Source organism: Eumetopias jubatus, unplaced genomic scaffold (genome assembly GCF_037043125.1).
Source record: "Eumetopias jubatus isolate StellerSeaLion01/CBP00866 unplaced genomic scaffold, mEumJub1_p1.0 scaffold_2, whole genome shotgun sequence".
In the NCBI taxonomy this organism is placed as follows: domain Eukaryota; kingdom Metazoa; phylum Chordata; class Mammalia; order Carnivora; family Otariidae; genus Eumetopias; species Eumetopias jubatus.
In genome coordinates, this window is record NW_028274808.1 from 28,840,579 (window position 1) to 28,862,130 (window position 21,552).

At 35.6% G+C, this 21,552-nt stretch overlaps 1 protein-coding gene across 4 annotated transcripts in view; it reads left to right on the top strand.

Moving 5' to 3' along the window:
* The window catches only part of WRN (WRN RecQ like helicase), a 145,847-nt gene that overhangs the window by 100,915 nt on the left and 23,380 nt on the right, over positions 1–21,552 (top strand). For 3 of the 4 annotated variants that reach the window (XM_028087591.2, XM_028087594.2, XM_028087593.2), the window contains 7 exons: positions 4,440–4,581; positions 12,233–12,409; positions 12,487–12,581; positions 13,880–13,931; positions 14,701–14,777; positions 19,089–19,164; positions 19,394–19,506. In XM_028087591.2, the coding sequence (XP_027943392.2) occupies positions 4,440–4,581; positions 12,233–12,409; positions 12,487–12,581; positions 13,880–13,931; positions 14,701–14,777; positions 19,089–19,164; positions 19,394–19,506 (732 nt within the window). The remainder of the gene's footprint in view (positions 1–4,439; positions 4,582–12,232; positions 12,410–12,486; positions 12,582–13,879; positions 13,932–14,700; positions 14,778–19,088; positions 19,165–19,393; positions 19,507–21,552) is intronic. The other variant, XM_028087592.2, reaches the window with a different exon arrangement.

Here is a 21,552-nt window from a genome sequence, read left to right on the forward strand (position 1 = left end):
AAGGCCTTCATTTGATTGGATGAGACTCACATTATCAGGTAATCTACTTAAAGTCAGCTGATTGGAAGTGGCAATCCCATCTACAAAATATTTATAATAGCATCTAGATTAGTGTTTGACCAGACAACTGGGCACCATAGCCTAGCCAAGTTGACACATCAAGTTAACCATCATATCCAAGAACACATAATCCTAAATGTGTATATACTTAACAAAAGAACTGGCAGAATTAAAAGGAGAAATACAGAAATCCATAATTACAGTTGGCGACTTCAACATCTCTCAGTAATTAATAGAACTAGTAGAGGAAAATCAGTAAGAAGATGGAAATGAATAGGGCTGTTGACAAACTGGATCTAATTAACTTTTATAGAACACTCCACACAACAGTAGTGAAATAAACATTCTTTCCAGGTGCTGATGGAATGTTCACAAATGTAGATTATATTCTGGGCCATAAAACAAGCCTTAATACATTTAAAAGAATTCTGTTCTTATGGAGTGTGTTTTCTGACTATAAAGGAGTTAAACTAGAAACCAATAATAGATATCAGGAAAGTCTCCAAACACTCGAAGATTAAATAGCACACTACTGAGTAACCCATGAGTCAAAGAAGAGGTCTCAAGGTCAACTGGAAGATATTTTGAACCAAATGAAATGAAAATCCAAAATGTATGGGAATGCAGCTAAGGCAATACTGAGAGGGAGATTTAGAGCATTAAATACTTACAAAAGAAGAAAAGTTTCAAAGCTGTAATTAAGCTTCCACCTTAGGAAGCAAATAAGAACAAAGTAAGCTAAAAGGAAGCAGAAGGAAGGAAATAATAAGGATAAGAGCATAAATGAAATAGAAAACAGAAAAACAAAAGAGAAAAACCAAAGAACTCAAAAGCTCATTCTTTGAAAAGGTCAATAAAATTGGTAGAAATTTCTAACAAGAAAAAAAAAAGAGGATACAGAGATTATCAATACCAGGAATGAAAGGAATTTCACTACAGGCCCAATAGACATTAAAAGAATCATAAGGAAACACTATGAATAACTCAGTGCATGTACATTCAGTAATTTAAAGGAAGCAGACCTAATTCCTTGATAACCTCAAACTAACAAAATTCACCCACAATGAAGTAGATAACTTGGATAGTTTGTATGACTTTAAAGAAATTAGATCTGTTAAAAACCTTTGGAAATAAAATTCCCTAGGCCAAATGGTTTAAATGGCAAATTTTACCAAACTTTTTAAAAGAAGAAATAATACCAATTTTACAGTGTGATCCCATTTATATGATATTCTCTCAAAAGTAAGACTATACTATAGGGATGAAGAAAAGATCAGTGGTAGCCAGAGGTTAGAGCAAGGTGGAGGGTGTGATTACAGAGGGCTAGCACAAGGGACTGTTTACTGTGATGGATTTGTTGTGTGTCCTGATTGTGATGGTAGCTGATTGTGGTGGTTGGATGAATCTATGCTTATGAATCAATAGATCTGTTTAAATTCATAAAACTTTACATATGCACAGATACACAGCCAATTTAACTGCATATTAATTGAAAAAATAAAAACAAATGATATAACTAGTTGAGTTAGCCATATATATGTAGGCATGGTAGCTGTGTTACTATTAGACAAAAAAATAATTACTAGGGATGAAGATGATCTCTGGCTACAAAAAGTTACTTCTCCAAGAGGACAGAATTGTTCTATGCATCTCGAAGAAACCCCAAAACCCTACAAATGTATAAAGCACAAACTGACAGAACAGATGGAAGAAACCAACAATTCCACCATTAAAGTAGGAGAGTTTGATATAATTTTTGGTTATTGGTAGGTTAAGCAATCCAAAAATGAGTAAGCTGTAGAAAATTTGGTCAACATAGTAACAAGTTTGATTTATCACACACTTGCTATTTAGAACCCTATACTCAGCATTTAGAACAATGTATTTCAAACATTTTCACTTCATGATCCCCAAAGCTAATGATAATACCCATATAGCACACTAGGCTATATACTACTCCAGTCCAGGTTCTGTCCAGAACCGTGATTAACTATACAGCACCCCTACAATCCATTTACAGGACACTGGCTGGGAAGCACTGAATTAGAGACTACACTTCTCAAACATACATGAAACATTGATAAAAATTTGACCCTGTGTTAGAGCAGGGGTTGGCAAACTATGGCTTGTAGACCAAATCCACTTTGCTGCCTGTTTTTGTGGATGAAGTTTTCTTGGAATACAGCATACGCTTTTGTTTGTATATTGTCTGTGGCTGTTTTTGCAGAGTTGAATGCCCAGTAGCTGCGACACAGAGACACAAAACCTAAACTATTTACTATCTGGCCCTTTATAAAAAAGTTTTCTGGACCTTATACTAGACTGTAGCATTGTCTCAAAAGTTCTCAATGTATTGGTATTAAGCACACCACTTTTTCTGATCAGAATGAAATTGAATTAGAAGGAAATAAGAGGATAAACAAAGAAAATTCTCATTCGTTTGGGAATTAAAAATAACACTTTTTAAAAAATTTATTTTTTTTTATGTAGTGGTCCTAGATTCATTGTTTGTGTATAACACCCAGTGCTCCATTCCGTACATGCCCTCTTTAATACCCATCACCAGGCTAACCCATCCCCCCACCCCCTCCCCTCTAGAACCCTCAGTTTGTTTCTCAGAGTCCATAGTCTCTCATGGTTTGTCTCCCTCTACAATACCCCCCCTTCATTTTTCCCTTCATACTATCTTTTTTTTTTTAAACATATATTATTTGTTTCAGAGGTACAGGTCTGTGTTTCAACAGTCTTACACAATTCACAGCGCTCACCATAGCACATAACCTCCCCAATGTCCATCACCCAGCCACCCCATCCCTCCCACCACTCCAGCAACCCTCAGTTTGTTTCCTGAGATCAAGAATTCCTTGTATCAGTGAGATCATATGATACATGTCTTTCTCTGATTGACTTATTTTAGTCAGCATAATACCCTCTAGTTCCATCCATGTCATTGCAAGTGGCAAGATTTTGTTTTTTTTTTTTTTTGATAGCTGCATAATATTCCATCGTATATATATACACCACATCTTCTTTATCCATTCATTTGTTGATGGACATCTTGGCTCTTTCCATAGTTTGGCGATTGTGGACATTGCTGCTATAAACATTGGGGTGCGTGTCCCCCTTCAGATCACTACATTTGTATCTTTGGGGTAAATACCCAGTAGTGCAGTTATTGGGTCATACGGTAGCTCTATTTTAACTTTTTGAGGAACCTCCATACTGTTTTCCAGAGTAGTTGCACCAGCTTGCATTCCCACCAACAGTGTAGGAGGGTTCCCCTTTCTCCACATCCCCGCCAACATCGGTCGTTTCCTGACTTGTTAATTTTAGCCATTCTGACTGGTGTGAGGTGGTATCTCATTGAGGTTTTGATTTGGATTTCCCTGATGCTGAGCGATGTTGAGCACTTTTTCATGTGTCTGTTGGCCATTTGGATGTCCTTTCAATTACTCATAAATCAAAGAGAATCAGACTGGAAATTAAAACATTTTTAAAACTTTAGTAATGATTACAATAATATACATTAAAACTTGGGAGATCAGAGGTGGTACTTTGTGAGAATCTGATAGCTTTAAATATTCATACTAGAAAAGAAAATTAATGAGCTAAGTATCCTATAAAGAAGTTAGAATAGGAGGAAAAACCTAAATGTAATCTTTCCCCCCCAAACATGTTATATCTGGAATATTGACTGTATTCTTACTGCTATTTCAAAGCTATTTGTTATAAAGAAAGTAATGGAATTAGGTAGTTGAAATGTACTAGTTGATTTTCTCTAAGGAGTCCTTTTGTTCTCAACCAGCTCTAAAGAATTCTCATTTGTATTAATGATAATTCCAAATCTACCTGAAGGATGGCTTAGGAATGTAACTTCCAAGTGGACTTAAATGAGGTGCAGTTTATCTTTGTGTCATATTTTACAGTCATGAGAGTTTAAGCTAATAATTTATTGCATAGGAGATTTGGTTTTTAAGTTACTTTTTTTTGCAACCACCTTTTTCTCCCATTACAACCTAACCCAAAAATCCCGTATTTATATAATCAGTCGAGTGGAGCTTTTCAAGGTATACTTCTGCATTCTGCTTGCTCGAATCTCCCTACTCTTCTGTTTATGGTCCGAGGTACCTCCTGTGAAATTTGGGTTCCAGAGTACTAGGGTTGAGAACCATCAACATAACATACAAAGCTATATTATGGTTTATATTTCATGTTTTACGTACTTCACATGGTCTTGGCTGTAATGAACTTTGTTTGTAACTTATGAAGCAGTTGGCATATTTGAGATTTTTTTTTTAACTTGGTTAATTATTACACGAAGTCTTTTTATTTCTAAAGGTATATGCCTAAGCTAAGCTTTCTATCATATTATTACTTAGATTGGATACTTGCTCTTCCATTGATGACTCAGATGATTCATCACAGGACTTTGGTCCACAAGCCTTCAAGCTATTATCTGCTGTGAAAATCTTAGGAGAAAGGTTTGGAATTGGGCTTCCGATTTTATTTCTCCAAGGATCTGTAAGTATACCTGTGAATCACCTTCATAGTTCTTCTTACACTCCTGTTACACTTTTCTTCATAAGTTTGTTGTCTTAGTATTACAGCTTTGGCTTTAGATGAGTTATTGGAAAGTCAGAGAGCCATATTAAGTTCCAATTAAATTGCACTGCATTCGTTACTTTTGACAAAACCTACATGTTACCACATATACTGCTGTTTTCATATTTCAAGTTGATGTTCAGCTCTGCACCTCATTCTAGAAGCATTGTATTAGCTTATTAGGTTACAGTTGGATAAATCCCTAAACTGGTCTTTCTTAGGATAATCAAGAAGAGTTAGCTTTCGTTGTATCAGGAGATAGGTAGAACAAAATTGTCTCTTTTGGTGCCCTGGAGTGTAGTAAATTCTTTGAGCAAAACTTTAATTCAGTGATTATTTGTAAATGTCTAAGTTCAGTAACAATATTTGGCAGTATAGTTTTCTATACTTCTTTTCTGTTTCTTATCATCTTATCGTATTTAAAATTCCAAGGTTTTTGTTTTGTTTTTGGCTTTACCATTGAATAAATAGTGATAGCCAATTCAGCTACTTTTTTATTTTTTTTAATGATTAGCATTCCAGAATTATGCTAACATTTGCAAGTACACTTTGAGTAAGTCATGACCCTTACAGTCTATAGTCCTTTTATTCATATGATTTTATTCCTGGTTTAGAAGTCTGTAAAGGAGAGCCAAGTATTATGCATTGCTATTAGTTGAATAAACCAAAGTGGGAGGTAGAATCCTTCACAAATATATATATTTATTAAAAATATACTTAAAAGTGGAGATTAATATTCTCACTTTATATGTAGAATTTAAAAAATAATTTGGTAAGCATTTATTTGTTAAATACTTGAATGCTTCATGTAAATATTTTCTGAGTTTTTATCTTGTTTAGAAAGGGACATGTTAAGTTACTTGTGAAATATTTTTAATGAAAACATGTTAACTTTTCAGGTAGTGATGTTTTTAGATTCTGAATGGAGTTTAAAATAGTGTGCATTTTTATTTTTTGGGCTTTTTTCCCCCAGCCCCGCTATAATTTTGTTTTTAAATCACCAGTTTGATTAGAAATTTAATAGTGTTGCCACTATTAATTAATTATTTAAGTAGTGTTCCAAGTTAAGGAACTTGGTTTTAGCTGCTGAGTGGTGCTATCTTTTTTTTTTTTTTTTTTTTTGGCTAGTATCTTTTTTAAGGGATAGATTTAAGTTTAATCGAGAGCTATGAAAATTTCTTCTGTCTCTATCATCTTCAAAACCTGTGTATCCCAATTGCATGTGTAATTTATAAAAATTATCCTTGTTTTAATTTGGTATAAGCCAGCAGTATCCAGTATCAACAAATAAGTGTAAGTGGGCTCCTACACAACTTGAACTGGCCACAAGAGGGATCAGATTTCACCTATTATTTGAAAGCCAAGTCAGACCGCTTATACTGACAGTCCCTTCTGGGAGTCTTCAAATTAAGAAGTTTATTCTTTGTGAAATTTTATACTACCCTTGCTAGATAAGGGTGTAAAACTTTTCAAAAAGTACCACTTAACAGAAATTTGTAGGCATTAACTACAGGGAAAATAAGGTAATTTCTTTCCCCTTCCATTTCAGTGATCTTGGTATCTATTGGGATATTGTTTTAAAAATTATAATTGTGATTCCTTTAGGAATTTAGTAAATCGTCCACCTTAACTAATTTAGGGAAAATTGATATCTTTGTAGATAATTTTGATCTGTAAGATGATAAATATATTAAACTGAAAACAGTTTTAAAGAGATAATATTTGTACATATATATAAGAAATATAATTTAAGCAGCATGTGATTCTCCTTTCTTATACAAGATTTTTCTAATAGTATAAATAGTTATGCGGCCCATCCAGCTATTTGTGAATGGAGTTTAAAATTTTGTTTTTAAATAGCACAAGTTTAGTTAGAAATTAAATAGTAGAAATGTTGCCTAAGAAACTTTGGTTTAGCTGTCTAAGTAGCTCACCACATAAATATTTTTAAACACCCTGTATGAATGAGTGGTAGGGTATGCAATTATCATTTTCTGGATTAGAAAACAGAAACACGGTACTTAATTTGCATCCAGGACGTCAAGGGAAACCTCATTCCTGATCATATTATCAAAGTGTTAAGTCTTGTCAATGGCTCCAGAATTAGGTAATACTTTTGATAAAAGATGCTTTGACTATGGGCAGACTAGAAAACTACTGGTGGTTTTAATCACCCTTTATAATTTTCCAAGTATTGAACAGGAGAGGGTTATCCCTTTAATTTTCTGGATAAGCTATTTTGTCTGATTGAAATATATTCAAAGAGATAATTATTTTTTTTATCTTTTGATTTTATTTTGCACTTAGAATAAAGCTCCAGAAGTGACTTTGTTAAGCCCTGAAGGGGTAGCTGTGAGCTTCTTTGGCTTGTAGGAAAGAGGCAAAAGAAAAGAAGTTAAAATGTAAACAGAAACTGTGGCCTTGTTTCACACTTTAAGAACATAGATATTTAAAACTTGAGAGTTGGGACGCCTGGGTGGCTCAGTCGTTAAGCATCTGCCTTTGGCTCGGGTCATGATCCTAGGGTCCTGGGATCCAGCCCTGCATCGGGCTCCCTGCTCAGCGGGAAGCCTGCTTCTCCCTCTCCCACTCCTCCTGCTTGTGTTCCCTCTCTCACTATGTATGTCTGTCTGTCAAATAAATAAATAAAATTTGAAAAATAAATAAACTTGAGAGTTAGAGCTCATACCAATTTTTTCCACTAGTTATTAAACATCTTTTGTGTGTGTGTGTGTGTAAGGCACTCTGTTTTGTGGGGAATCCAAAGCCTGACTTAGATGAAACTCATCCTCTAGTATGGAAGGTGTTACTTGGGATGAAATAGTATAGTGTAGCATTGAAAGAGGTAAAGTACGTAAGAATAAATATAAGTTCTGGAGAGAGTACTTGTTAATAGCCAGGAAATTAGAGAAGTCTTTGTGATTCTATCAGTATCACTGGAGCTTTCTTTTTTGTGGGAGACACAGTAGATTTTGGCATTCAGAGATGGAATGAGGGAAGAAAGGTAGAGGGGAGTGTTACATTCCTAGCAGAAAGAATTACCACACAAAACAATTGTGATTTTTAGAGAAGTTACTTCAGACAAGTGGCAGATTTATTTGTTTTCTCTATTAGCTAGAGGTTCAGAGATTTTTGCTTTTATCAGAAAGTGATACTTTGGATCGTGGGTTCTAGCCAGTCTGCTCTCTTTATTTTAACACTTATCCATCAGTTAGTAGGTTTCCATATTCCTTGATATGCCAGTTTGGTGCTCCTTATTTTCCCAACCTGATTTTTAAAAGAAAAGAATGAGATAATTTCCCTTTTTGAGTGTGTCCCATGGAGGTGTAGACTCCTAGAGCGAAAAGACTATTTATCTCTATCACTTTATTCGACAGTGGTTGATACTGAATCCCTGAAAGTTGGAGGACCTGCCTAGGTCATACTACTTTGTGCCAGAATCAGGATAAGCAAGCAGCTTTCCTGACTACTGGTCTAATGCCCTTTGTTTTCATTATGCTGTTCACGTGCAGTTTTGCATTTTTATTTTTAGATTGAATGATCTGGAGATACTAGAATGAATGAGATTGATAAGGAGTGGATCTGTAACATGTGCCTTCCTTAAAATCAATGCCCAAATCCCTGTATTCTCTACAGCAGCTTTCTGGGCATGGAAACAAGACAGTATAAATTTATTCACACAGTATATAGTATTTGAGATTATTGATCATGAGGGGAAGGACAATTATTCCCTGCTGATTAGAAAAAAATCTCATTGCTTCATACTAGTAAATGCGTTCATTCACTTTAGGTTTTGTAGGGTTTGTTTGTTTTTTTCTTATGAAAGGAAAGGCTAGAAGAATAATTTTAGTGTTGAGATTGCTAATAAGTACCAGTTAGGCAATTCAATACCTTTGGTGTTACTAGTTTGCAAGCAATAGAATCTCCTACTACAAGGGTAAGCCCCCAGTGATGTAGAGAACCATTACCAGTGTTACAGGGAAATCTGACTAGATACTAAGTAGTGGTTTTTCTTTTATTTTTTTAAAGATTTATTTATTTATTAGAGAGAGAGTGCACACGTGCATGTGCTTATGTGGGAGGGAGGGGCAGAGGGGGAGAGAGAGAGAGAGAGAGAGAGAGAGAGAATCTTAAGTAGGCTCTACACCCGCTGCCAAGGCTCAATCTCATGACCCTGAGTTCATGACCTGAGCAGAAATCAAGAGTCAACACTTAACCGACTGAGCCACCTAGGTGCCCCTGTAATGTTTTTTCTTTTAGATTAGGGAATTCAGGTTGAGTTAAAGGATCAGCTGTTAACTAATAAAAAGAAAGTTAGTGTTACTGAGCCAGGCTCTGTCTTGGTTACTCAATCTTCACAACATCCCCAAGAGATAGAAAACTTTTGTTAGTACTTGTGTAACAGCTGAGGAAATAGAAGCCCAGGTAAGTTAAGTAACTTGCCCAGTCAAAAAGGTAGTAAGTACCAGAGCTGTGACTTGAATCCAGGTAGTCTTACTGTACTAACTACAAACAATGTGTATGTGTGTATATATATATATGTATATGTATATGTGGGATATGTATATGTAGTATCTATGTTGTATATGTATGTGTTGCATATGTATATTTGTGTGTGTATTCGCATGATACATAGTAATAAAAGATTAGAACTAGTACTCTGGAGGCCTGTGTTCTACTCCTAGCTCTAGGACCTTAGGCTACCACTTAACATCTTTGAGCCTCTGATTCTTTGTTAGCAATATGAGTAAAAAATAACCACGTAGATCAAAGAGCTCCAATGTTCTTCTAGCTCTGAAATTCTCTGGTGTTTGATTTTAAGCATTCTTTTCAAGTCAACCCAAAGGCAGTTGGCTAGGTAGGGATTGTTAACAAGGAAAAAGGTACCGTGTTGTACCTGGGTGTTTCTATTTCTCTAAATCTTGTTCTAATAAAATTTTGGTAAATATAATCACCATGATACTAAAGCTTATTACTTAGCCATTTTAATAAAAATAATTCTATTTCTATTTTTATTTTTAAGATAAATAGAATGTATGTTATAGACTGTTAACTAACCTATCAGAAGCCTATATGTTAAACTCAGTTTCTAGGCACTGAAGTATCTCTGCTGGGAATTTGTTCCACTTTAATCTAAAGGCAGCATAGGTTTCCTTTGTGTGAGGGATCGGCTTTATTTAGGCTTTTTCCCTTTTTTTTGTTTGTTTGTTTTAGGATTTTATTTATTTATTTGACAGAAAGAAAAGAGAGAAAGAGGGCAAGCACAAGTAGGGGGAGTGGGAGAGGGAAAACAGTCTCCCCACTGAGCAGGGAGCCCGAAGCGGGCCTCAATCCCAGGACCCTGGGATCATGACCAGACATCCCAAGGCTCTTTCACTTTTATTCACGTTTCAACGTTCCAAAATGATAAATACATTCGTAATAGAGAACCTTCTAGTGCTTGAGTTATGTCTGTTGAGTTATGTCTGCTGGAACTCATCCTATGAATTGTTTTGATTTTGATCCCTGGATTTTTATATGCGTTGATTATTTTTTTATTATGTTGGTTAATCACCATACATTACATCATTAGTTCTTGATGTAGTGTTCCATGATTCATTGTTTGTGCATAACACCCAGTGCTCCATGCAGAATGTGCCCTCTTTAATACCCATCACCAGGCTAACCCATCCCCCACCCTCCTTCCCCTCTAGAACCCTCAGTTTGTTTTTCAGAGTCCATAGTCTCTCATAGTTCATCTCCCCCTTGATTTCCCCCCCTTCATTCTTCCCCTCCTGCTATCTTCTTCTTTTTCTTTTTTTTAACATATAATGTATTATTTGTTTCAGAGGTACAGGTCTGTGACTCAACAGTCTTGCACAATTCACAGTGCTCACCATAGCACATACCCTCCCCAATGTCTATCACCCAGCCACCCCATCCCTCCCACCCCCCCACCACTCCAGCAATACTCAGTTTGTTTCCTGAGATTAAAAATTCCTCATATCAGTGAGGTCATACGATACATGTCTTTCTCTGATTGACTTATTTTGCTCAGCATAACACTCTCCAGTTCCATCCACGTCATTGCAAAGGGCAAGATTTTATTCCTTTTGATGACTGCATAATATTCCATTGTATATATATTATATGCATTGATTATTAAACCTTCATGGAATATAGGTGAAATGTAAAAACGTTGACTGACGGCCTGTGGCTGTTTCAAAAATTTTAGATTACATTTTATATTTAAAGTTTTAGAATACAATAACCTCTTGACATATTCAAGGGATGAATGTTTTTGAAATATAAGTGTAACCTAAAATACAGAATTTATATTTGCTCATAATCACTCCAGACAGTTTAAACAGAAAGCCATTTATTACTGGGCATTAAAAAACTTACAGACTGTACTGTAAAATAGTCAGTCATGAGACCTGCTGCCTCTTCTGTGACAAGAAGCTATCTGTCAGTTTGGGAAGCTGCTGCTACAGCACCAGACCCCACAGTGCACTGAACAGGGAGCTGTAACAAGCAGGGAGGTTCCCCTTCTGCTTGCTCCGGTAACCACCCTGCACTTGCTATAATCTGTATCCAAAAAGTGGATGCCTTCTGATACTTAGGAAGCTAGTAGTTGTATGCTGGGTTCTTGGCTAACACTTTCTCATAAGAAGCAGACACCTCCACAATCATTGCAAACCTGCAAGAATAGCTACAGAGTAGTCTTACCTCGTTTCCTGCTTAGAGATGTCATGTAAAAATGCCTCTTAAATCATACCCAGAACCTGAGCTGAAAGGGATTTTGAGAAACAGTATTTGTAACTTCGCAGATTCTACAGTAAAAGAAGTTACAGTGGGGGAAGGTTCGCATGACCCTTGAATGACCATCTGCTGTATTCACCACAAATACATTAGACAGGAGCAACTTTCCATAAAGCCTTATGTTCATAGAAAACTATAGACATTTAAAGGTAGTACTTAAATGTGTAGGGTAAGTGAAGGAGGTGGTTAGAGGGCACAGTGAATGGAAAAGTACTTTACAGAGAGTGAAGGTGGGGGGAGTCCTCTCCATCAGAGGACAAGAGAGTTGCACGTGACAGACTAGCTCCCCCAGCATTGCCAGAATGTGATGCCCTGGCAGAGCCTCCCACTGGAATCCTCCCTTCACTTAGGAAAAAAAAAAAAAATCTCAAAAACTGCATCTGTATAGCATACACTTGCTTTTCCTAGAATATCTCCGTAAAGCAGCTAAATCAGAAATGGTTAAGGACGGTAATGTATGTTAATAAAAGGTCTAAATAGCCTAGGTTAACTATTCCAAACCTATCCAACGTTAGGCATTGGAAAATGCGTGTGGATTATATGTGAAATTACCTGCCATTATTTCACACAGGAAAGGAACACTATTTTGGTCATATATTTATTTATATGACTTAAGTACTCAGAACAAGCAGGATGGGCATAAATTTTGTAGGTATTTAAAGCTGAAATTTAGTGTTAAATCCAAAAAAAGGAACAGACAGTTCTATTTTACTTATCCTGTTTAACTAAAGAAAGCATTATTAGATACTGATTTTCTTCCTAATTTCAGAATTCCCAGCGACTTGCCGATCAGTATCGCAGACACAGTTTATTTGGCAGTGGCAAGGATCAAACGGAGAGTTGGTGGAAAGCTTTGTCCCACCAGCTCATGGCTGAGGGATTCTTGGTAGAAGTTCCTGTTCCTGGGAAACACAAATTTGTAAGGATTTGCACTCTTACAGAAAAGGTAAGCAGTGTAGATGCCTACCTGTTTGACTTAATTTTTCTCACTATGTATTAAAAGATTCTTCTTGTGTTCAATAGGGCAGATGTTGGCTTCATGAAACCAGTACAGAGTTTTCTAAGAAACTTATCCTTCAGACTAATGAATTGTGTCCAAGGGTGTTTCTTCTACCAAGGTTCATTTTCCAGTTTTGTTTTTTTTTTTAACTTCTGGTTTTTTGTTGTTGAAATGTCAAATATACCAATTCACAGGCACCACAAAGACAAAATGAGTAAAGATTGCTTTGCATACCTCTTTTAGCTAATTTGAAGATGGGAATTGGTGGGTGAAAGAAAAATCTTAGAACATTTTCTTGATTGATAGGAAGTAGTTCAGTATAGTATTTAGAAAGCTACTTTACCATTGATTAAAGCAGCAGCACTGGGATCAATGTTGAAGAAGCCGTATATCATATTTCCTTCTTATGTGTAGAAGGTGGGAGGGGAATACACTTGTTGCCTTCTTTTTTGTACCTTACCTGTTATCGATCATTTATGTTTTTTTTTCCTTTTTTAAAAAATTGAGATATAATTGACATATAACATTGTGTAAGTTTGAAGTGTACAACATGTCGGTGTGATAGATTTATGTATTGTAATATGATTACTACAGTGGCTTAGCTAATACCTTTATCATGTCACATAATTATCATTTCTGTGTTGAGAACAACCTAGTCTCTTCACAACCTTGAAGTTTATGATACAGTATTGTTGACGGTAATCCCTATAATTGTGCATTAGGTTATCGGTTTTTCTTTTAAACTTAAAAAACTCTAAAGATCTTTAAACTTTATTTTTTTACATTTTATTTATTTATTTAAAGATTTTATTTATTTATTTGACAGGGAAAGAGACAGCAAGAGAGGGAACACAAGCAGGGGGAGTGGGAGAGGGAGAAGCAGGCCTCGCGCTGAGCAGGGAGCCCGATGCGGGGCTCGATCCCAGGACCCTGGGACCATGACCTGAGCCGAAGGCAGACGCTTAACAACTGAGCCACCCAGGCGCCCCAAGCTTTAAACTTTAAAGAGTTTAAAAAGCACCTTCCAGAGCTTGTTCTAAAAAAAAAAATTTAATTTAAAAAAATCTCAGTTTTGGGGTGCCTGAGGTGCTCAGTCAAACGTCTGCCTTCAGCTCAGGTCATGATCCCAGGGTCCTGAGATCGAGTCCCACATCGGGCTCCCTGCTCAGTGGGGAGCCTGCTTCTCCCTCTGCCACTCCCTTTGCTTGTGTTCCCTCTCACTGTCTCTCAATGTCAAATAAATAAAATCTTTAAAAGTAAATAAATAAATAAATCTCAGTTTTAAAACAGTAATAGAACCTCATCTGTGTTTCTGAGAGTGGATGCGTGATATTAGATAATTAGATAATTACATTTTAGCATTTGAGATAATTTAATTTTATTATTTTTTTGTTCTAAAACTGTACCACCTGGCAGTGAACAGCATTCCTCTAATCAAGTACCAACTGAATTAACCACGGAGATGAAGGTTGGTTTGTCAAAGAGGTGGTTCTTATTGATTCCTTTTTTTATTGAATGAAATGCCATGTGTAACAAAATATAAACTTTGGAAAGAATAGTGATGTGAACAGAATAAAATATGCAGTATGTGATTTCTGGGGCTAATAAGACAGTTAAAAATATTTGAGAAAGTAACTCATTTTAATTTTTTTAAAGCCTATTTTATAACTCATTTGGCCTGGAGTTTTTTTTATACATTATGATACACATAATTGATAGAAAAAATAAGCATGACTCCTAAACGTTCTCATTAAAGCTGTACGCACACTCACACACAGGTATGTACGCATACCTTCTAGCTTTGGTTCTGGATCTTAGATAACAATTACAGATTAAAGACCCACAGGCAGACTTCAGCTAATTGGAACACTGGAGTAATAGGAAAATGTGCTGAATTAAATTTTTTGGTAGAGTTTTTCTGTTTTATTAAAGTATGCAGAATTTAACTGAATCACTTTATACCTTTGGCATCTGCTGTGCCTCAAATAATTATTTTGATCAGATATTCTCTATAGATTTGGAAGAAATAGGACATGACATTTCTAACTGCCTTTAGAATCCTAGAAGTTAATAATCCAAGAGCTATTTTCAGGTGATGACTTTTATTTGATGACTTGGTTAATCAGAGGAAAAATTGTCATTGTGAGATTTTTGTATCTTATTATTATTTTTTTTTTTGTATTTGAAAGTTTTTGAAACTTCTGATTTTTTATAATGGACCTTTATATGTTTAAAAGCAGCCTAACTTGGAGAAGATGTACTCTTATAAAGGATCTGATAAAATTTCTCCTGGGAGAAACGTTCCTAAAGAAAGGTACAGAGTTCGAAATGTTTATTTTCTGTGTTTACTGTATCAACACCTTTTTTCTTTCTTTCCTAAAGAGAAAGGTCTATCAGATGTTGGGCTATTTCATTGGCAGAAGGAAGTTAAAGTTAAAACATCAGCCTCCAGTATTATAATTATTAAAGAAGACCTATAAAATGCTAGTATTAATGTTAATTTAATAGCTAATACTTCTCGGGTATTATTGTTTGCCAAGCTGTATGCTGAATGCTAAGTATTTTATTTGTAATATCTCATTTAATTGTTACAACAATCTATGAGTTAGCTACTATTATTTATTCCCATTTTCAAGTTGAAGTTAAGAAGTTAACTAACATATGGCAGAGCTGACTTTCAAATCTATATTCATCAACCTCTAGCATCTAAACGCTCATTACATATGTATAAAATATGTATTCCAAGGCCATATAAAATATATTTTATGGCAGCATAAAATGGTAGATATTAGAGTTGGTAGAAATAGCAAAGGTACCTGTTGTACTTTGGAGCTTAATATTTGACTTGCAGACTTAGTGAAAGTGTGGAGAATGTACAGAATTACAGAAGGTCTAAAGATGGAGAATTTGAAAAACTTGTCAGGATGTATATACAGATTATTGAATGGACTTTGTTTATATACATATCAGGTGAATGTAAGTTAATGTGGGGCTCTGATACTGTTACTTTCTAGTGGATTTCTCACTTAGATAATACTCTTTTGGATCTGACAGAAACATTTACCATAATAGCAGTCTCTCACTCAAAACAATTTCTTTTTGTTTGGATATGGGGTAATTAATTACAGTGTATAAACAAAAGGGTTAAGGAGTATATAAAACAAGATATCCGTTCAGTATGCTGCAGCATTTCTTCATTTAAACATTTATTGTGTTTTTGCTGAACATCTTTGTGCCAGGTATTACTCTAGGCAGTGGGATTTGGTGGGGAAAAATAGAGATATAGTCACTGGCCCTCCCAGGGTTTATACTCTAGTGGGATATACAGGTAGGGGAACATAAAATTACAATCCAGGGTTGTAGCACTTTGGAAACACACTCTGGAAATGACACTTGAGGGTTAGGTAGAAGTTCAGTGACGTGAGGGAAGTTCTCTGAGCAGAGGAATGGTCCACATATTAAAACCTGAAAGCAAGAGAGGGGGTGTGATATGATCAAGGAACTCAACAGTCCTAGCAATTACCTGGTAGAGGGAAGCAGGGGGGATGGTGAAAATTTAAGACTGAGAATTAAATAGGGTCCAGAATATCCAGTTCCTGTCAAGCCCTCAACTTGATCATAAAGGCATTTGAGTTGGGAGCTAAGGAAGGATTTTCAGTAGGACAGTGACATCAAATTTATGATTGAGAACAGAGGTTGACATTTCCATCAAGGATCAGACAGTAAATAATTTAGGCTCTGAAGGCTATGTGGTCCTGTCTAACTTTGCTCTTGTAGCCTTAAAGCAGCCATAGTTGATATGTAAAGAAATGAGTGTGGCTGTGTTCCAATAAAACTTTATTTATGGACCCTGAAATTTGAATTTCATATAATTTTCACATGTCACAAAATGTTCTTTTAATTTTTTTTAACTGTTTAAAAATGTAAGAAACCATCCTTAGCTTACAAGCCTTACCAGAACAGACAGGTTTGCCCTGTGCACCCTACTGTGCCAACCCTTGGTCGGTGACTCTGGCTGTGGAGGGAATGGAAGCGGGGAGGATCAGAGTGTAGAGACACAAATAAGGAGGCTATTGCAGTAGCATTCACAAGAGAAGGTGGGAACTTAGACGAGGGAAGTGGCAGTGGACATGGAAGGAAACAGAACTGTAAGATATTTAGAAGCTAGAATTGTTAGGACTTAGTGATTGAAAAGACAGGTGGGCTAAGGAAAGTGGAGAACTTGAACACGACACAGGTTTGTGTCTGATCGCAGGTTCCCTTCACTGGCAACTTAAGAGGAACACAGGTTTGAGAGGTTGGATATTTAGGGGTTGAGGAGTTTAGTGATAGACATACCGGGGTTGACATACCTGTGGAGTCACCCAGAAATTACTTTTAATATATGGGCTTAGTGTGTAGGAGTGAGAAAGATGCTTACACATCAGTAACTCTTATTTTGAAGTTCATTTGAATTTTCATTAAAATAATTCATGTACATGGTTTTAAAAGTCAGTTGGTACTTAATGGCATATAACAAAACAAGCCAGTTCACAACCTTCCCAAACCCACTTTGCTCTGTTCTGTAGAAGTGGTCATCCTCAAATCTTTATCAGCTGGGCTCACTGATATTTGCCTCCAGGTTTTTAAGGAGGGGAGGGGCAGAAGAAGGGGGAGAGAGAGAATCTCAAGCAGACTTCCCGCTGAGCACGGAGCCTGTCCTGGGGCTCGATCTCATGACCCTGAGATCATGACCTGAGCCAAAATCAAGAGTCAGACGCTTAACAGACTGAGCCACCCAGGTGCCCCTGCCTCCATATTTCTAAGTGACATGCTTAGATTACTATTTTTGGACCTATCAGTTTTAGAAGTTTTTTTGTTGACCTATAATGGTAGATTAGGGCTTATCTCCCATATGCCCTTCCCCCATTTCCCTTCCTTCAGTTCCCCCCCTTGACCAAAACAGAATTATATTTCAAGTTTTGGTCATAGTAACAATTTGTCTTTACGTTATTATACGTAACACAAATATTGTATACTACTAAGCCAAACTGTGGCTATGGCCACCACTACTTTAATTTTCCTTGATGTTAGTAATTGTCTTTTTTGTTTTCTTAGCTTGGTTTTTAGCATTCTTATTACTCATTTTTCTTTTCTCTTGTTTTCAATTTCTTTTTGTTTGTTTACTCTCTTGGATTCCTTGGCTTTATATTCCCTTCCATCTAGTAAGATTTTAATTTTAGTTATTGAAATCTTAATTTCTAAGAACTATTTCTTGTTCCATTTCTTCTTTCTTTAACATAGCAATCTTTTCTTGTTTCATGGGTAGAACATCTCCACTTTTTTTTTTTTCAAAAGATTTATTTATTTATTAGAGAGCATGAGGCAGGGAGGGGCAGAGGGAGAGGGAGAGAGAAACTCTAGCAGAGTGCAGAGCCCGATGCAGGGCTTGATCCCACGACCCTGAGTTCACAACCTGAGCCAAAACCAAGAGTTGGACATTTAACCGACTGTGTCACCCAGGCGCCCCCAACATCTCCACTTTTTGATGATACTCATTATAGTTATTTTGGACTTTTCTTCTGTGCACTTGTAATAGCATTCATTGGCAAAACATTTATTATTAAATGTTTTCCATGTATATTTCTGCTTCAGGGCTGTATTACCCATATTTTGCCAGTATATATGATAATAAAATTTATTTGTGAAATAACTTAAAATACCATTCTGCAAGCAGTACATTAGTATAAAGACTTTTATAAATACCAAGATATTTTAAAACAAATTTATAATGATCTTGAGTAACCTGATATTACTAATTCTTTGGAGTTATTTTTTCTCAGGTTTAAATCTCCTTATTTTAGTGATAGGATTTGATAATTGTGAAAATCTTCTTTTACACTATAGATTTTGAATTCTTGCAGCAGAGAAATTTATAAACCTTTCTTAACTATCAAACATGTTCCCACCTTTCCTTACCAACAGAGGGCTTTATTTAAATTTGGCATCTCTTATATAGGCCACTCCATACAATTTCATTTTTATATCTTTTCATCTTTATAATTAATTTATCAATGAGAAATGCTTGTTGTAGAAATTGGTTTTCTGTCTAGTTTGCTGCCTAGCACCTTCCATGTTGTTTGCTAATTGCATGTTTTTTAATCTTTCTTTTGTGGAGTCAAAAGAGAAATTATTCCCTTTGGCTTATTTTTGTTTGATTTTGAAGAAAATTGTGACCAGTTTGATTAATCCCATGCTAATGTTCCTCAACAACCAAAAATTAGTGATGTCACAGTAAAGATTCATAGATTGTATCTCTCTTGGTCAAAAAAAGTTGTCTTCAGTTACAGATAAGGAGTATTTCAGAGAATTTGGTTGAGGACAAGGACGGGGCAAATGCTGTTTTTAAGTGTACTCAATTTTGATGAATTCAAATTACAGTTTTAACTTTACCATTGTAATGAATGCATTTGATTGAAATTGTTTAAAATCTAGGCTCTATTATAAATCACAGTTATTTTACTGGTATTATGAAGAGTTAATGTTACTAGTGACTTGGAACAATATTCTCATTTTGGGGGTGATATAAAAAGTGAACTTGGAGAAAGAAAAACCTTTATTATTTATTTTCTTTTAAATATTTTAGCATCACGGTACATTCACCAGGAAAATCTTACAAGTCCTCAGAACCTGTTATTTCAGCTCAAGAGCAGGAGGCTCAGGTATGGCTTTTGTGAAAAGGCAGAATTTGAAAGGATTATATGCATGCTTAAAATTTTGTTGCCAGTATTTTAAAAATTTTTCTTTAGCTATGAGTCTGAGGTACAGTTAATTTTTCATCCTAAGGGAAAATGTAATAGCTGAAGCTCTAAAAATGAAGGACTGGATTTTTCTAAGTACATTAAAAAAAAAACAAACAAACGTTGAGTTGTTTCTTTGTTCTTTGTTCAGACTATGTTATATGGCAAATTGGTTGAAGCCAGGCAGAAACATGCCAATAAAATGGATGTCCCTCCAGCTCTTCTGGCAACAAATAAAATACTGTTGGATATGGCCAGAATGAGGTAAGCTGTCTGTCTGTATATGTTCTAACTTATTTCCTTCTAACGTAATAGATTTGTAACGTAGATTGTTCAGTGACAGTACGACTTGGGGTCCAGGTGCCCTGTCTGTGAGGTGACTCCTCAGTCTCCCATGCTACTGCCCACCATCTCTCCATTGAGCTGCAGTCCCGCATCTCCACATGAAAGGAAACCAGGTGTTTGCAGCCACCACATGCAGTATATATAAAATCTAACTCATTATCCACAAACCCTCCATGCATGCATTTAGTGCAACTACCAAAACTCTTCTTTCTGAATTTCTTATTTTTGTCAATTCATACCTTCATGTTCTCAGTGACACATGTTTAAACCCCCTGGTGTTATTTTCACTCCTCTAACATGGATCCCCGTCTTACTCTTACTTAAATAGTTTTGAGACTTTTCATTTCAGTGTTTCTTACGTGTCTGTATATGCCGTCCTCTCCCTTTTTTGTGACACCCTGTTAGTTCAGACCATTGCTCCTGGACTATTGCCAAAGCCTCTTAACTAGTTAATCTTTCTTTCATCTCTCCATCTCTGTTTCATCTGATACATGAGACCAAATCAGTCTTTCTTTCTCGTGTCGTACTTCTGCTTAACTAGTTCCCCACTGTCTTAACTTCTTTAGCTTATAATTTAGGGCCCTCCATTTATGGACTTAAACATACTTTTACACCCATGTCACAGAATTTTGAGTGGTTTATCTGACCATTTGTTGAAGACCCCCTTTCAAATTCCATGTGTTTATTTACAGTGTTGCTTCTGCCTTGTAGTTTCCTTGATTCCCCAAAACTCCTGCTAGGAAATCCTTCAAGATCTGTCTTTATTAATTTATCCATGAAGTCTTTCATGTTCTTAGCAGCAAAGTAATTCCTCTCTCGAATTCATAAAGGACTTTAAAATGTAAATTTAAAAGATGCTTTATGACACTTCTCACATAATGCTTTAGTTATTTTTTGTTATTATTGGTATACACGTGTTATATATTCCAGATTTTAAACTCTGTGAATAAAGATACTGTTTTCCTCATCATTTTGTGTCTTCCAAAGCACCTGGCACAATGCCTAATAAGCATGAGGTGGTCAATAAATATTTAGAAGAAATTATTTCCAAAGAACAGTTGTTTGAGGGACGCCTGGGTGGCTCAGTGGGTTAAGCATCTGCCTTCAGCTCAGGTCATGATCCCATGAGTCCTGTATCGGTCTCTTTGCTCAGTGAGGAGCCTGTTTCTCCCTTTGCCTGCCACTCCCCCTGCTTATGCTCTCTCTCTCTGATAAATAAAAGTAAATAAATAAATAAAATCTTTCAAAAAAATTTCTGTCTTAAAAAAAAGGAACAGTTGTTTGATAATTGTATTTTTTATATTTTCTTTTAAAAAATTGTATTTGTCATTAAATTTCATCCAAAAGATGTTACTTTAGTGTAGAAATTTTAATAATATAGTGCTTATATTTTAAAATGATTATTAAAAGTAAATATTCAAAAACCACATTTTAGTATTTAGTGAAGAGAATTTAAAGGAAAAGGAGTAATAATTAGATTGGCAGATTTTTAGAAAGTAGACATCATACAGTCTCTTGGATACTGGACGCAATAAGAAATACTGAGTTAGAAGCCTAAAGTAGTTAGCAAGTTTATTATTATAGGTAAATACTTTGTAAGTAATGAATTAGATTTTCTTTTGAGTTTCTTAGCCTGTTGGTTGTCCTCAGAACCTTATAGTTTTTTTATATCTATAAAAATAATAGTGATAAGTTCAGTAATAGAGTAGAACATTAGCCTGTTTCTTCATGCTAATGGCCTGTTTACCAGTTAGTACTGTGTTTTTGTGGTGATAATGATGGTGGTGTTTTTATTCATAAATTGCTAAAATAATAAATCTTTAAATGGTAGAAAGCAAAGAGAGACATCATTACTTGTATTACACATTATTTTTGGTTGTTGGAAAAGTGTATGTTTATTGAGTGTTAATATGAAGCTAAACATCAGCTATGTTGCTGGAGTGATAATGTTTTAATGGTTTCTTG